Source organism: Salmo salar, chromosome ssa09 (genome assembly GCF_905237065.1).
Source record: "Salmo salar chromosome ssa09, Ssal_v3.1, whole genome shotgun sequence".
Lineage (NCBI taxonomy): Eukaryota > Metazoa > Chordata > Actinopteri > Salmoniformes > Salmonidae > Salmo > Salmo salar.
In genome coordinates, this window is record NC_059450.1 from 7,486,236 (window position 1) to 7,504,850 (window position 18,615).

At 44.9% G+C, this 18,615-nt stretch overlaps 1 protein-coding gene across 1 annotated transcript in view; it reads right to left on the bottom strand.

Moving 5' to 3' along the window:
* Window positions 1-18,615, bottom strand: part of msrab (methionine sulfoxide reductase Ab) — a 46,565-nt gene that overhangs the window by 18,301 nt on the left and 9,649 nt on the right. Inside the window, exons 3-4 of the mRNA XM_014210110.2 lie at window positions 18,263-18,382; window positions 7,250-7,354 (exon numbers count right to left, since the gene is read on the bottom strand). Coding sequence (XP_014065585.1) covers window positions 7,250-7,354; window positions 18,263-18,382 — 225 coding nt within the window. The remainder of the gene's footprint in view (window positions 1-7,249; window positions 7,355-18,262; window positions 18,383-18,615) is intronic.

Here is an 18,615-nt window from a genome sequence, read left to right on the forward strand (position 1 = left end):
CCTCCCTCCCTCCCTCCCTCCCTCCCTCCCTCCCTCCCTCCCTCCCTCTTAATTTCACTCTCCTATCTGTTCTTTCACTATCACTCTCTGTCCTGCTTCTGATCCCTTTCTCCTTCTATCCCTCCGTCATATTTTTTTTTCACCCTCCCTCTGTCCCTCTCTTTCTCTCTCTCCTTCTCTCTCTGCAGGGCTGGATGAAGGCCATCTTACCCCCAGCTCCCGTCAGTGTGATAAGCCTTACGGCTGCCGCCAAAACACCTTCATCAAAGGGCACAACAACGCTCTCTGATTGGCTGCCCCAGCGCTGGTCCTGCAAGGCCGCCGACCGTTCCGCGTGACCTTCCTGTGTGACCTCCTAGGGTCCCTAACCAGCCACCGCCACAGTGACCATCGCCGTTGCCACTTCATGCCCCACATGACTTTCACCATGACACAGGAGGACAAACGGTTGAAAACAAATATTTTGGAAGCAAAAGGGACTTTTTTAAAAAGGGGGAAGGAGGGAGAGATGAATATAGGAGGAGAGCAGATAGAATAGAATGGATTAGAATCAAATATAATATAATTAAATGGAATTAATATAATATAATATAATAGAACAGAATAGAATGGAATAAAATAAAATAAAATGTTATAGTTTTCACTTTGGAGGTTGTGATGGAGTAGAGGGAGACAATGATGAAACCAAGGAATACATGACACGATCCACGGCATCATTACACTTCGTCCTATATCACGATTAAATATTGTAAATCATGTCACATTTGATCCCTCTTACTCTTCCTTTAAGAACTCCTCAGAGCCCAAAAAATTATCTAATACTTAAAAACTCCCCATCTTTGCCCTCTTTCCTTCTCTTCCCCCTCCTTTATTTTTAAGGGCCCTTATTTTTCTCCACCATCCATCAAAGAGCATCAGAAATTATTAATGAGAGCTTCCCTGCTCCTCTTGAATAATTCATGAGTGCCTTGCTTCTGAAAACAGAGGGGATAATGGGGGGTGTAGAGGGGGCTAGGGGTTACCCCACCCGCCCCACATTTCACAAAAGGTCACCCACCTAACCTACGCACCACCAAGCCCTAATTAAAATTGGGTCCTTAAAAAAAAAAAAAAGAACCCCTTCCCAAAACATGAACCCCCCCCCAAAAAAAAATCTCAAAATGCAGCAACAAAAGTTGGGTGATAAAAAGTTTGTTTTCTGAGCTCTAGGGAGATTACTAGTTAGTAGTGATAACTCTCCCCAACAACACATCTCGTCTGCGTTCCAAATAGCACCCTGTTCCCTATGTGGTGCACTACCGTTGACCACAGCCCTATGGGCCCCGGGCCCAAAGTAGATGGAATCGGGTGCCATTTGGTACACAGCCCTCTTGGTTGTGCTTTAAACCCTCAAGAGATTTCCTACTTCTCCATTCTCCAGAAAGAAAATCTCTTTCAGCACTAACTCCGGCACATACGTACACGCTATAGTCCCTGCAGCTAGCTTCCTACTTCTGGCAGTTGTTGGATGTGGATACATCCTAAAAGCCTCCTCTTTCTTTCTTTCGTTCCTTTCTGTCTCTTTCCTGTACTTCTCTCTCTGCCACTCTCTCTCTTTCTTTCATCTCTCTCTGCCACTCTGATGAAATTGCGTGGCCGGATGAGGAGTGTGTGTGCATAGGTCTCTGTCTGTCTGTGTGTGTGTGTGTGTGTGTGTGTGTGTGTGTGTGTGTGTGTGTGTGTGTGTGTGTGTGTGTGTGTGTGTGTGTGTGTGTGTGTGTGTGTGTGTGTACGTTTGTGTAGGCCTTATACTATGCACAGATTTGTGTGTTTTTCAGTTGCAGGCAAAAAAGTGGATGAAACGGTAAGAAGTTAATCAGATTAAGGGGCACGCCGGCTGCTATAAAAAATTAAAAAAGGCAAACGGGAGGACGAGGAGTAGGGGTGGAAAGAGGGAAGAGCACAGAGGGAGAAAGGTCTACTCGAAATGATGATGAACCATAATTCAGAAAACAAAATGGCAGACACCCCCACCACCATCTCAGCCCCTCAGTGCTTAACACTTTGTTTTAAACACTCAAGCCAAAAGACAACAAACTACATTTGATGGAGATGGTGTTATGGTGTAAATGTGTCCCCGTCCGACAGTCTTTATCCTTTTATCCTCCCCGTGCAACCCCCCCCCCTTCCCCCCCCCCGAACCCAGCCAGCTAAGTCCTCTTTGGCATATTTACAGGAATAGTCCCTTATCCCGTTAACAACTTAAAGTGCTTCGATTAGCCGCTCCTTCTCACCCTTTTCCTCTCCTCCTCTCTGGCCTCTCTTTAGTTCCCTTCTCACCCTGCTGTCGGCAGTGCCACGCGCCTTTGCACGCAAATATACGTACACACACACACTCATGTCTCCGTGCCTGGCAGAGAGTGGAGCAGAGACGAGGACAACTCTGAGTCAGTCAGTGTCACAGTCGTCAGCTAGGACAGAGCAGAACAGAGCGCATGGATTGGCAAGGAAGCCAATGCAATCCTGCACCATAGCCATGCACATCTCGCAATAATTAACACCCGAGAACAGAACCAAGACAACACAGGCCACTTTATTCAAATCGACTCACATAAAAAAAATAAGCCTATTAGGCGTAAGGCTATCCGATGTGATAAGAATAGCTTAACTAAGCCCACAGTAATATCTACTACACACACAATAACACTTTTTCTATTTTAGAGAGAAACACACTGAACACAAGCCAAACTCCTTCGTTCATAGCTAGTATTCAAATTGTATTCTATTCTAAACTTCTATTCTAAAGAAACGCAATAGTACTAGAGAGGAGAGCCGCAGTGCCACTAAAGCCTCAGTGTTGGAGCAACAGCCAGTACCCAGGTAGCGCTGTGGCCCGCGGGACTGCTTGAGCTGTGTGCGTGCCAACCCAGAGACCAACCACTCCACTCACTGCTGCTATTTTTTGCCTCCTGTCTTACGTAACCCGTTGCTGACGCGCAGGAGAGAAAAACGTAAGAAAGACCCCTCAGGTCCCATACGCAATGAAATGTGCGTGTAAATGTGCACAAGCAGGATGGCAATCCCACAAACACACAGTCACCCGTCCCTCCCCCACACACTCTCTCTCTCTCTCTCTGGCAAGGTGAGAGGGTAGGGGTTAGGAGTAGGGGATCATTGAGGAAGAGGGCACAGCTAGCCCTTCAGCTAACCCTGCTAAAGTAGAACAGAGCTGCTCATCAGAGGGCCGGCAGACTGAGGGTGACGCACGGATGCATAAACACTGAGGATCATGGAGAGAGACAGGGGAAGACGCTCTGTTTGTCTGCTGGTACTTCTTCTCTATAGCCATGTTATTGTTATTTTATTGTGCTATTATATTGTGTTACTATTTTCTGTTTCTCTATTTGTTAATGTTCTAACTTTTTAACTGTGTTGTTGGGAAAGGGGCGCATAAGTAAGCATTTCACGGTAAAGTCTACACTTTTGTAATCGGCGCATCTGACAAATACAATTTGATTTGATTTCATCACTGTGTAGTCCAAGTCTTCCCGCTATAATAACACGACCCTGTGTGTGTGTGTGTGTGTGTGTGTGTGTGTGTGTGTGCGCTCTAAATAAAACCATACTGTTACTGCTTCACACTAAGGCACCCCACCACTACTAACAACATAAAGCTTGGTCCTTTTACTATCTGTACAACCATATGTACTACTGCTAATATGAGCAGTATATCAATGCACAACACACCACTTGGGGTCTTCAAGCATCAGTCTAGTCTGGGTGTGTGTGTGTGTGTGTGTGTGTGTGTGTGTGTGTGTGTGTGTGTGTGTGTGTGTACAAAACCCCCACCTCCTATCCCCACATACTGGTGTATTTCTATTGGGGGGGGGGGGGGTGTTCACCAGGTACATGTCTGGTGATTGTTTGTTGTGTCTCATCACAAGCTAATTCCTCTCCTCAATGAGATATTAACGCCATACCGGGAGGCCTCACCTACTACCACACACACACACACACACACACACACACACACACACACACACACACACACACACACACACACACACACACACACACAAACACACAACACAGACAATCTCCATAAATTCGACCTGTCACCCTACCCGTCGTCAGTAATGAAGTGACACGTGGTAATGAGAGGGGGAGTGGGCCACTTTCAGCATGACGGAGGGGTGCGGGAGGGGGGGCAGGGGTTAAGGTCACCCCCCCCCCCAAGAGGGCGTCTCGCTTTAGATAGGGGGTTCCCCTAAAATATGGTGGTGGGGGGAGATGTGTGTCATTAGGGAAGCGTGTCTTTTCCTGCTGGGGAGGTAAGATGGGATGGATGGATGGTAGCAGACGAATGTGTGATGTCACTGGTTTATAGGCGGAGGTAGAAAGATATCAAATAAAAAGGGGCCCGCAGTTAGTTGATGCGTTTGGCGATTTGATTTATGTGGAATCATCTCGACATTCACATCCGTGATGTTGTTTGGCCGTCTTCAGCATGTGTGTGGGACATAGAGGGAGGTATTCACGTACTTATATGCCCTATATACCATATACTGCAAAACCTATCTCTTACCTCTGTGCATGTCCATGCATAAGCTAACTCGCGGAACGAAAAAAAAGAAACAAATGGAACCTAGTGAAGAGAAACATGGAAAATACATCAATGCAAATACAGGTTCCTAGGTCTGTGCTAGCATAAACAGGCCCACAATTGAGCAGGACACAACATTGTGGCACATTCAGATACATTATGTAGAACAAACATGCCTCTCTGACATGTATTCATGCCATTTCTATCTGCAACAATTGACACATGGAGCCTGTGGCCTATCACTTCCAACAGTCACACAGCGAGCGCATCGCTATCCTCTGAAGAAAACGGTTGCGTCGGCCATTTTGTTGCCTTGCTCACTGACGCAGCAGCATCGGCAGCCAGACACATGGCGGGCATGTCTTCAAAAAATGTACGAAAGAACGAGAAAGAGGGTTGAAGGAGAAAAAAAAACAGACGAGAGGAGACAAAGAGGGGGGGGGATAAGATGAAGAGTAGGGGTTGATGATGGGGGAAGAGAGAGAGGATGAGGAGAGGAGAGAGTGACTAAGACATAAAAGGGGAGCGTGAAGATGAGCGGGACGGCCTCGGGGGGAGCGGTCGACTCATAGCGCCGCTCTGCTTTGCGGATGTGCTGACGGGACGAGAGGAGAGGGGAATGAGGAGAAGAGGAGAGAAGGGGAGAGGAGAGGGGTGAATGGGTAAGGAAGGGGAGATAAGATGCTCTTATCCTCCAGACAGATTGAGAGCCCCGGGGTCCGCTGAGAGAACAGGGGGTTGGGTCCCTCTTTTAACAAGGAAGTAACGAACTGCTGAAGCAGCCAAGCGCGTGTGCTCTCTGTGTGTGTGTGTGTGTGTGTGTGTGTGTGTGTATGTCTATCTGTATGCGTCTCTTCATGTATGTATGTATGTGTGTGTGTGTGTGTGTGTGCGTTTTGAGAGTGCGAACACGTATTGTGTGTGATGATGTACCTGCATATATGCGCCCAAGAGAATCTACAAAGCTCTCAGTACAGTAGTTTTCGAATCCACACAGGAACAAACGTTACATTTGAGTATTTCCATATGCAGATGTCACATACAGGGTTTGATCATTTTACGACACAGCAGTGTGTGTATAAGAGTAGAGTGTGTGTGTGTGAGAGAGAGAGAGAGAGAGAGAGAGAGAGAGAGAGAGAGAAAGAAAGAGAAATGGAGGGTGTTGGTGAGCAGACAGAAAGAACAAACTTGTCATTTGTGTTGAGGGTATGCACGTACGTCTTTATGCAACATCCAAGAGAACTCACCAGATTAAGTGTGTTACTGAATATGGAAACAGGGCACAAAGAGGAGGCTGCTGGGAGTATCTGGTTGGCTAGGAATGTTGCTATCCTAGCCGTGATTGGTGGAGGCTATGCAGTTCGACATCACGTTGTTGGGACTAAGCCCTTCTGAACTGAGGCAAGGCAAAAATCTCACACACGCATGCACGCTCACAAACATACAATGGGAAGAACTGTGTGTGTGTGTGTGTGTGTGTGTGTGTGTGTGTGTGTGTGTGTGTGTGTGTGTGTGTGTGTGTGTGTGTGACGTGTGTGTGTGTGTGTGTGTGTGTGTACAGCGCCTTCAGAAAGTATTCATACCCCTTGATTTTTTCCACATTTTGTTGTGTTACAACCTTAATTTAAAATGTATTAAATTGAGATTTTATGTCACTGGCCTACAAACACTACCCCATAATGTCAAAGTGGAATATTTTTCAAAAATGTTACGAATGACTTACAAATTAAACGCTGAAATGTCTTGAGTCAATAAGTATGCAACCCCTTTGTTATGGCAAGCCTAAATAAGTTCAGGAGTAAAATGTGCTTAACAAGTCACAGTATGAGTTACTCTCTGTGCAATAATAGTGTTAAACATGATTTTTGAATGACTACCTCATCTCTGTACCCCACATATACAATTATCTGTAAGGTCCCTCAGTTGAGCAGTGAATTTCAAACACAGATTCAACCACAAAGAACAGGGAGGTTTTTCAATTCCTCACAAAGAAGGGCACCTATTGGGTAAAAATTGTAAAAGCAGACATTGAATATCCCTTTTAGCATGGTGAAGTTATTAATTACACTTTGGATGGTGTATCAATACACCAAGTCACTACAAAGATACAGGTGTCCTTCCTAGCTCAGTTGCCAGAGAGGAAGGAAACTGCTCAGGGATTTCACCATGAGGCCAATGGTGACTTTAAAACAGTTAAGAGTTCAATGGCTGTGATAGGAGAAAACTGAGGATGGATCAACAACATTTTAGCTACTCCACAATACTAACATAATTGACAGAGTGAAAAGAAGGAAGCCTGTACAGAATGAAAATATTCCAAAACATGCAAAATCTATATTATTATATATTTGTATTATTATATTATTTGGCGGAAGCCTAGTCATGGAACTACCCCCGCCGTCAGTCTCATGGATGATTGGCTCCCAGACACATTAACACAGTCTGTCATTGCCTTACCCTCCTGAGACCCACCCAACCCCCACTGCCATCACACGTGTGCGCGCACGCACGCACGCACACACGCACAGCCATGCTTCCTTCTGCTCTAATACACCCTGGGCCCCCCGGGATTGGGTCCTGTCTGAGGAGGGCAACTTTTCTTTTGTATGTGTGCATCGTGTGTGTGTGTGTCTGTATGTGTGTGTGTGTGTGTGTGTAAGGTGCTACCTTGAGTGGGGTCGTGGCTCTCCCAGAACACCTTGAGTAGCTCCTCCAGACTGATGTCCTCGGGGGAGAAGACCACCCTCACCACCTCAGTGTGTCCTGTCAAACCTGGGGACAAACCAGATGGTTGTGTTCATTAGGCACGAAAGGTGCAATTTATTTTCCCGTTGCACAATGTTTTTCTACGGTGTGACAAGAGGAATGCAACCCAGGGCATTACAGTGTAGAACACATCATAGTCACACATGAACTCATACAACTCCATTCCATAGGTCTGTATTGAATAGAATATTATCGGTGAACACATCTTTGAATCTATCCTACTGTGAGGAGTCTGATTGATCATTTATTTGTGTGATCATTATCATCATCATCATCATCTTGTAAATTATTTTGCATGCCCCACTTACACATCAAACTACAGCAATTATTTTCAAAAATGTGTTCCTTTTCTCCTTTGAAATCAATTAAGTGACACAAACAGCTATTACATAGATATAATGGTCTAGCTGAATGTAGAAATCTTACGGAGTGCGCTTTAAAATATTCACCCAGCATCACATGTAATATATTAAATTTGCTCAGCACCGCTAGTGTTTGGAAGTCTGCCCATTAACGTTGCCTGATTAGAATGTAGCCTCTGTGTGAAGAGGAGCGCACAGTCACATGCACACACACGCGCGTGAATCCACTTGAGATACATGTTATTGCTAGAGGCAGCGTGGGAGCACTGCAACTGTTTCTGTATCGAGTCGGAAGTTGCCAAAAGCACACAGGCACCGTGGGGGGCACCTCTCTGGCTGCCTGCAGCTGCCAGGACCCCCAAGCTTCAACAAGGCGCCTGGAGGCATCAGGGGAGTGGGTCCTGCTCAGGGTCAGCTGTTACACACATACATATACAAACACATATACACACATACTCAGCTGGTGCAGTAGGACTCACATCCACATATGCAGACACAAAGCAATAAGCAAGCTGAGGGTCATATATAGGGTTGCAAAGGGTCGGAAACCTTTTGGTAAATTTCCAGAAATTTTCCATGGGAAGTTAAGCCTGGGAATTTTGGGAATTTTGCTTAAATTCATAAAAAAAAGTTAGCTTATTACAGTGAAACTTTTTTTGTGGGATACACATAAGGCAATTCTAGGTCTTGTGACATATTCTGGTTAAACTATCCCCAATTCAATGGAATTGCAACCCTCTGCATGTACAGTGCACTCTTCCATCACATGTACAGCTGATTCTCAAGATCTTGCACACTAATGAGATGCTATTGAGCCCACACTACTACACTGTCTGAGCCAAGGACTACATGCTTTCTGGTAAGTTTTGATTACAATACTGGGTGGTATATTTGATATGACATACATGATTTTTTGTATATAGTAGTACTAGTAAATAGTAGCCTACAGCAAAGTGTGTTTAAATCATTTCTAACTTGTTAACAATTTCTGCTAATTAGTTTTTGCTACCATGTGGGCTTTAGCTTGCTTGAGCCTGCTGAGGAGTGTTAATTCACCTGTTTCCATACATGTTTGATTTTAAAATATTTATTTTACAAAGGAGTTGCTTAATCTAACTGCTTAACTATTTATCTGTACATGGAATTGTATTTTTTTCCCTAATCTTTAAAGGAAAATGCCACAGTCACTATCTGATGTGTGGAGACATTTCACTGCAGCTAATATAAAAGGAAAAGCTGTGTACATTTGCAAATACTGGGCCAAATCATATGTGAAGAATGCAACAAGGATGCAGAATCATCTGGCCAAGTCCATAAAGTTCCCTCAGCGCTCACAACAAGCAACCTCTGACAAAAGTCCCTCTACTTCTATTTGAGGTGAAAATTAGGAATCAGAAACCTTATCGATAGCAACAGCCCATGGTCCTCCTGGAATCAGAAGGTTTTTTGACACGATGGAGGAGCGCAGTCAGAGAAATGCTGATGAATGTCTTGCTCGAGCCGTGTATGCAACTGGTTCACCTCTGATGCTCACAGGCAATGTGTATTGGAAGAGATTTCTGAATGTTCTTCGCCCAGCATACACCCCTCCAACCAAACATGCTTTATCTACTCATTTGCTGGATGGAGAGTTCAACAGAGTTCAAGTGAAGGTTAAGCAACTAATACAGAAAGCAGACTGTATTGCAATAATCTCTGATGGGTGGTCGAATGTTCGTGGGCAAGGAATAATTAATTACATCATCTCCACCCCTCAACCAGTATTCTACAAGAGCACAGACACAAGGGACAACAGACACACCGGTCTCTACACTGCAGATGAGCTGAAGGCAGTCATCAATGACCTTGGACCACAGAAGGTATTTGCACTGGTGACAGACAATGCTGCGAACATGAAGGCTGCTTGGTCTAAAGTGGAGGAGTCCTACCCTCACATCACACCCATTGGCTGTGCTGCTCATGCATTGAATCTGCTCCTCAAGGACATCATGACACTGAAAACAATGGATACACTCTACAAGAGAGCCAAGGAAATGGTTAGGTATGTGAAGGGTCATCAAGTTATAGGAACAATCTACCTCACCAAGCAAAGTGAGAAGAATAAGAGCACCACATTGAAGCTGCCCAGCAACACCCATTGGGGTCTCAATTACCTCGACACCGGTGCCCCCGCACATTGACACACTGACCCCGCTATTGTTATTCACTGCTGTTCTTTAATTATTTGTTTTTCTTATCTTTTACTTTTGTCTTAATTTTTATTCTCTTAAAACTGCATTGTTGGTTAAGGGCTTGTAAGTAAGCATTTCACTGTAAGGTCTACTACACCTGTTGTATTCGGCCCATGTGACAAATAAAATTTGATTTCATTTTGTCATCTTGTTTGACAGTCTCCTAGAGGGGAAGGAGTCTCTCCAAGAAATGGCCATATCACAGTCTGCTGATATGGACAGCCCCATCAAGGGGATCCTCCTGGATGATGTATTTTGGGAGAGAGTGGTAAGCAGCCTGAAACTCCTGAAACCTATAGCAGTAGCCATTGCACGGATTGAGGGTGACAGTCAATGCTATCCTGTCTGATGTTCAGACTCTGCTTGCAGATAAAAGACAAGAAATCCGTACTGCCCTGCCCACTTCACTGTTGCTCCAAGCAGAGGAAACTGCAGTTCTAAAATACATACATCAAAATGCGTGAAGACTTCTGCCTGAAGCCCATACATGCCGCAGCGTACATGTTGGACCCCAAGTATGCTGGCAAGAGCATCCTGTCTGGTGCAGAGATCAACAAGGCCTATGGTGCATCACTACCGTGTCTCGCCACCTTGGCCTGGATAAGGGCAAGGTTCTTGGCAGTCTGGCGAAGTACACTTCCAAGCAAGGGCTTTGGGATGGAGATGCAATATGGCAGTCGTGCCAACATATCTCATCAGCCACCTGGTGGAAGGGACTTTGTGGATCTGAGGCTCTTTCCCCTGTTGCCTCCACCATCCTCCAAATCCCACCAACATCAGCCGCCTCAGAGCGCAACTGGTCCTTGTTTGGGAACACACACACCAAAGCACGCAACAGGCTGACCATTACAAGAGTTGAAAAATTGGTGGCCACCTGGGCAAATTTGAGGCTTTTTGAGTCTGACAACGAGCCATCCTCAACAAGGTTGGAAAGTGACAGTGAAGATGAGGACTCAGAGTCTGATGTTTAAGAGGTGGACATTGAGGAGATCCAGGAAGAAGACATGGAAGCCTGAGAGGAAGACAACCAAAGCTTTAGTTTCTAGACTATCATTTTACAGATGTATGTTGAAAACGTTTTTGGGAGATGCGATGGATCACTGGGGATCATTCAATATTCCCTTTCTTTTGTTGTTCAGTGAAATCATCCTATGTGAAGAGTCAACACATTTAATTAAAGTTTAATTCGTAACTAAATTGTTTTTATTTATTTCTATTGGAAGGATTTAATCATTTGCAATTATGTCTACTTATAAGGTAAAATGTTTCTGTCTCCATATGATATGGTAAATATATCCAATGCAAAAAACATCTACATTTAAATAGTATTAATATTAATTTGCATATATTTCCATTAATTCCCACAGAAAGTTTCCACCTCTGAATATTCCCCAAAATGTGCAACCCTAGTCATATACATGGAAAATAAATAAATAAATCAGGTATGGTCTATGAAACACACACACTGAATCAAGTGTGCAGAAGGAAAACAGAAAGAATGCACAGGCACACACACACACACACACGGCTGCATGCATACACACACACAGGAGACAAAGGTGTGACTGACATACACATCAATCAAGCAGTCCCAGCTGTCAGTCCCTCTCTCCCACACTCACTCGCACGCACACACACGGCCTGATTCTAACGCACCCACACACACTGGACTGTAGTGGACTGGACCCCTGTCTCTGTCTCTCTTCCCCCTCCCGTGACTCAGTGGACAGCTCCTCTCCTCCTTTCTGTCTCCAGAGCAGCGTTTGGATCCGTCACACCCAGTGAAGCGATGCCCGTTCCTCCGCTGTGCCCAACTCTCCTCCTCTCTCTCTCTCTCTCTCTCTCTCTCTCTCTATTCTCTCCCTAATTTTCCCCCCCAACTTGTTTCGGGGCTGCCAGCAAGAGGGAGCTCGCACCCCCCAAAGGGATTCCACTCAGAAGGTCCGCCAGCCAAGCCAGAAGCGCCCCTCTCGCCGCTCGCTCACCCCCCTGCCTGCTCGCCTCCCTGCTCACCCGCGCTCATGCTTGCATTCCAATGCCTTGAGCGGCGGGGGCGCCCAAAGTTACTGTGGAAGCTCCGCAGTCAAAAACACTCTCACTATGTTTGGGATCGTTTTACCTCTTTCATTTATAAAACAGGGGCATTGCACCCTTTAGTATTGTTCACATTGAATCTTCGAATGCACCAATGAACTGCTCTACGAAGTGTTAATGCTAACCAAAACAATAAATACTCTCCTAAAAAAAATGCATGAAATGAAATGTATGCACTCACTACTGTAAGTCGCTCTGGATAAGAGCGTCTGCTAAATGACTAAAATGTAAATGTAACATGCAGTATTCATATGTAAGGTTTTCAGTTTGAGCGACTTTTCCGTACTGGTGCCCCGCAGGAATCGAACTCCCAACCGTAGCGTTGCAAGCGCTGTGCTCTACCGACTGAGCTACACGGGTGTGAGTGGGACTACATAAGTCAGACAGCATGGAATCCTGGATCTACAAATCACTGTGCATCCCAAACAACTTCTCATTATGTGATCGAGATCAGCGATTCTGTGCCTCGCCTTGCTCAAACCGATCCCCTCAAAAAAAAACGCTGATTGTGTACTGAGGAGTGAACATTGTCCCTGTCTAAATACTTCAAAACCACCCTTCCTTCCTTGAACTAATCACTGACCTAAAACATTTGTATAGGTGTAAGCAACGTATCCATCGCATAGCATTCACCAATCCAGCTATGTCAGATCAAGGATTTCTTCAATGAAGGGTAGAAGGATTGGTATTGGAACAGGGCAATTGCCTTGGGCTGAGCTGCAGGGTTGAGTTACAGTATGAGTAGAGAGAGGAATAGTGGTGGAGTACATTAGCAGTGTATGACAGCGGTGGCGAAGGTGGCACAGGAACCAGTGTGAAGCAAAACGCCGCAGTACAGAACCCAATCCCTCCAAGTAGGTCACAAGCGGGGGGGGGGGGGCAAAGATGAAAGAGAAGCATAGCAAAAGAGAGGGTGAGAGGGAGGATCAGAGAGCTTTACTGTAGAACGCCTATCTCTCGTCCTCTCTCTCTCCCGGACTCGGACTGATCCTTCTAAGGAGTAGGGTGGCACTACCCACTCTAACTATCCTGTGCAGGGATACTGGACAGGTATTATCTTGAAATTGGTGATAACGCTGGGATTATCAGGGTGGAGGACAGTCAAAGGAGGGGATGCCATGCCATTCTGCGTGGCCCACAAAAGTGGTTTAGGCATATTTTGGGCATGTCATTGTCCATGCTAGCCACGGGAAAAACAGAATTGTGAAATGTGTGTGTGTGTGTGTGTAATCAAATGGTCTGAGACTCTGTGCCTGTCTGTGCGTTTACTGCATTTAGTGTGCACATATTACCATCAGTTGGTAGAAAGACCTTGATGTTACACTACATGACCAAAATGTGGACACCTGCTCGTTGAATATCTCATTCCAAAATCATGGGCATTAATATGGAGTTGGTCCCTCCTTTGCTTCTATAACAGCCTCCACCCTTCTGGGAAGGCTTTCCACTAGATGTTGGAACATTGCTGCGGTGACCTGCTTCCATTCAGCTACAAGAGCATTAGTGAGGTCGGGCACTGATGTTGGGCGATTAGGCCTGGCTCGCATTCGTCGATCCAATTCATCCCAAAGCGTTAAGATTTCCCTTCACTGGAACTAAGGGGCCTAGCCCGCACCATGACAAAACAGCCCCAGACCATTATTCCTCCTCCACCAAACTTTACAGTTGGCACTATGCATTGGGGCAGGTAGCGTTCTCCTGGCATCCGCCAAAACCCAGATTTGTCCTTCGGACTGCCTCATGGTGAACCCGGATTCATCACTCCAGAGGACGTATTTCCACTGCTCCAGAGTCCAATGGTGGCGAGCTTTACACCACTCCAGCCGACACTTGGTGATCTTAGGTTTGTGCGCGGCTGCTCGGACATGGAAACCCATTTCATGAAGTTCCAGACGAACAGTTCTTGTGCTGACGTTGCTTCCAGAGGCAGTTTGGAACTCGTATGTTGCAACCGAGGAGAAACTATTTTACATGCTACGCGCTTCAGCACTCAGCAGTCCCATTCTTTGAGCTTGTGTGGCCTACCACTTCACAGCTGAGACGTTGTTGCTCTTACAGTTGACCGGGGCAGCTCTAGCAGCTCTAGCAGGGCAGAAATTTGACAAACTGACTTGTTGGAAAGGTGGCATCGTATGACGGTGCCACATTGACAGTCACTGAGCTCTTCAGTACGGGCCGTTCTACTGCCAATGTTTGTCTATGGAAATTGTGTGCTCGATTTTATACACCTGTCAGCAACAAGTGTGGCTGAAATAGCCGAATCCACCAATTTGAATGTGTGTCCACATACTTGTGTATATATAGTGTTGTATATATAGTGTATGTTCTGCCCAGATACTCAGGTGTTGCACAGATGTACACATATACACATACACACTAACAGAGACATGATGTACATAAGTGATGCGCGGTTTGACTTTATTTTGCGTTAGTGCGTAAGCCTAAGCTTTAAGGCTTAAGTGTACGCTTGCCAAATACATGCCAATTGCTAAATGCTTGTGCGAATTTGGGCTGAAAAAGTTCATGTTGATCCACTCAGGCAAAAAGGATAATGTCTGAGTTTAATTCAACAAGAGAAAAGCTGCATAATGGAGAGTTGAAAATAAAGAGAAGGGAGGGCCAGAACAGTAGCCTAATGTTTGGGAAATCTGTTGTGCGTGATGATTGTGAGGCACTATACAAATTCGACAGTCACAAAACAATATGGAACGTCAAGGGAACTGTACTGTTCAGATGGGTTAAATGTAATAGTAGAAATCGATCCCAATCAAAGGTGTTATTACGTGCTCCACTAAGGCAAATATTTATCTTATAACTTGTCCTTGTGGTAAAAAATTATGTGGGTAAAACAAAGCGTGAATTTAAAATACGTATCTCAGAGCATCGTAGCACCATTAGGTGCAAAAACTTGACTTACCCAGTTGCGGCCCACTTTTTGGAAGCAAACCACTCGATTTCATCTCTGCGTTATATTGGCATCGAACATGTCACCCTCCCTAGGAGAGGGGGTGACCTTGATAATTTATTGTTAAAACGAGAGGCTGCCTGGATCTTTAACTTAAAGACCCTTGCATCTTTCGGTCTCAACATAGACTTTGATCTTAAGCCATTCTTGTGATTATTGTGACTTTGCCATTGTAATTGTTTGTAAGCTTGTGTAGTCTAAAATGAATCTATGATCGTATGCTATCCATTTGTTTTTTTGTATGCTGTTCTTTGTATGCCATTTTTATATTTGAGAATTAACCAATGGTATTAGGCCACACTTGGCCATGATTACAGACACCTGTCTGTCTTTTGACACTATATAAATGAGTCATCCCGCAGTGTTTGTGATCATACCCTGATGAGACAGCTTGGCTGTCGAAACGTTGGATATTACATTTTATTTATTTATTTATTTTATTTTTAGATATTACATTTTTGCATCTGAGCTCCTAGAGTGTGCGGCTCTCCCTTACTTTCTAGTTTTCGACTCCGCTAGCCAGCACCTCGCCTTAATAGGTGTGTGTTTCTTTTTCTTCTAGATTAAATGGAATAGTAACTGAAATCTGGACACTGACTATAGGTCTATAACCTCTCACATAGCCTTAATATTAACTCCTGCAGAATTATGCAGTTCTTGCAGTAAAATAATTCAACAAATGTACATTTTGACTCTGGAACAGGATTGAAGAGAATGAATGGACGGTTAGGGAGCGTCTATAAAGATGCTATCTTTATCAGCATCATAAAAAGCTGATAGTATTTCAACCACATAAAATATGCATCCAAGCCAAACTAAAATCGTATCAGAAATGTGTTGGGTCGATATCACATCTTTAAATTCCCTTAAAACCGGTCAAACTGATGTCATTTGAAATCTTTCATCTTTTTTATTGCATTTTCTCCCCGGTCCTTGTCTTCGCTGTGCGAGAGAAGCAGAGATGAAAGACAAAACTTTACAGATGAAGCGTTCATTCTATCGATGTATGACATAGGACCGGGAAGGTGTAACTGCATTGGAGCTGTCAAATCGGTGAGCAGCTGCTCTTGATCATTGTCACAAAGCTATACCTGTCCCACTCACGTTAGAAATTCAGAATGAGAAAATGTAGGATACATAGAAATAATGACGCTCAAATTGAAAATCATTCAACAAAATAATGAGAATTTTTATCAGCCTAACCCAGGTGTAGTTTACGTCTCTCATTCCAGTGTTCGAACTTGTAAACAAGGCTGCGCGGGATTTCTCGTAATGCGACTCCGCTTTAGGTATAATGCCAGGAGCCGCTTGTGGATATGACAGCTCTAACGCAGTTCCACCTACAACACCGCCAAAACAGCCGCTATGCGGATGTCGTCTAAAGCGGATCTGATTGAATAGAGTCCCAAGTAATGACAGAAGAGAAACTGCATGTACAGTGGGGGAAAAAAGTATTTGATCCCCTGCTGATTTTGTACGTTTGCCCACTGACAAAGAAAGGATCAGTCTATAATTTTAATGGTAGGTTTATTTGAACACTGAGAGACAGAATAACAACAAAAATATCCTAAAAAACGCATGTCAAAAATGTTATAAATTGATTTGCATTTTAATGAGGGAAATAAGTATTTGACCCACTCTCAATCAGAAAGATTTCTGGCTCCCGGGTGTCTTTTATACAGGTAACGAGCTGAGATTAGGAGCACACTCTTAAAGGGAGTGCTCATAACAGCAGCTTGTTATCTGTAAAAAAGACACCTGTCCACAGAAGCAATCAATCAATCAGATTCCAAACTCTCCACCATGGCCAAGACCAAAGACCTCTCCAAGGATGTCAGGGACAAGATTGTAGACCTACACAAGGCTGGAATGGGCTACAAGACCATCGCCAAGCAGCTTGGTGAGAAGGTGACAACATTTGGTGCGATTATTCGCAAATGGAAGAAACACAAAAGAACTGTCAATATCCCTCGGCCTGGGGCTCCATGCAAGATCTCACCTCGTGGAGTTGCAATGATCATGAGAACGGTGAGGAATGAGCCCAGAACTATACGGGAGGATCTTGTCAATGATCTCAAGGCAGCTGGGACCATAGTCACCAAGAAAACAATTGGTAACACACTACGCCGTGAAGGACTGAAATCCTGCAGCGCCCGCAAGGTCCCTCTGCTCAAGAATACATATACATGCCCGTCTGAAGTTTGCCAATGAACATCTTAATGACTCAGAGGACAACTGGTGAAAGTGTTGTGGTCAGATGAGACCAAAATGGAGCTCTTTGGCATCAACTCAACTCGCCGTGTTTGGAGGAGGAGGAATGCTGCCTATGACCCCAAAAACACCATCTCCACCGTCAAACATGGAGGTGGAAACATTATGCTTTGGGGGTGTTTTTCTGCTAAGGGGACAGGACAACTTCACCGCATCAAAGGGACGATGGACGGGGCCATTTACCGTCAAATCTTGGGTGAGAACCTCCTTCCCTCAGCCAGGGCATTGAAAATGGGTCGTGGATGGGTATTCCAGCATGACAATGACCCAAAACATACGGCCAAGGCAACAAAGGAGTGGCTCTAGAAGAAGCACATTAAGGTCCTGGAGTGGCCTAGCCAGTCTCCAGACCTTAATCCCATAGAAAATCTGTGGAGGGAGCCGAAGGTTCGAGTTGCCAAACGTCAGCCTCGAAACCTTAATGACTTGGAGAAGATCTGCAAAGAGGAGTGGGACAAAATCCCTCATGAGATGTGTGCAAACCTGGTGGCCAACTACATGAAACGTCTGACCTCTGATTGCCAACAAGGGTTTTGCCACCAAGTACTAAGTCATGTTTTGCAGAGGGGTCAAATACTTATTTCCCTCATTTAAAATGCAAATCATTTTCTAACATTTTTGACATGCGTTTTTCTGGATTTTTTTGTCTCTCACTGTTCAAATAAACCTACCATTAAAATTATAGACTGATCCTTTCTTTGTCAGTGGGCAAACGTACAAAATCAGCAGGGGATCAAATACTTTCCCCCCCACTGTATCTAATTATTATAGACAAGTTGAATAACAAATAATCATTCCGGCATCTCTGACTGTGGAGCAAATTTTCTATATTTGCGGGTTAGGGTCAGGTGTGGGCCTCAGATTCTCACTTTATCACATATAGTCAGGTGGTTGCGAACGGGTGAACAAAGAGCTGACCTGTGCATCACTAGTGTACATAGACGTGTTTTTGTGTGAGGAGGGTGGGGTTTGTGTGTGTGTGTGTAGTTACCTGAGCACACTTCCTGGTAGTTGGGGTTGGGTGTGTGTCCCCCTGCGTAGCCCACATGGGTAGAGAACACCCCCGATTTCTGCCAGAAGCGCTTTTCAGGTCCCCAGAAACAGCCCATACCTGGCCCAGAGAGAGACATACTTAGACATGATCTAAGGTCAATTTGACATGGTTTTACCGCATAGACTCCAGCCACCCTAGTCATAGACTGTTCTCTCTGCTACCGCACCTCAAGCTGTACTGGAGCGCCAAGTCTAGGTCCAAGAGGCTTCTAAACAGCTTCTACTCCCAAGCCATAAGACTCCTGAACATCTAGTCAAATGGCTACCCAAACTATTTGCATCGCCCCTCTT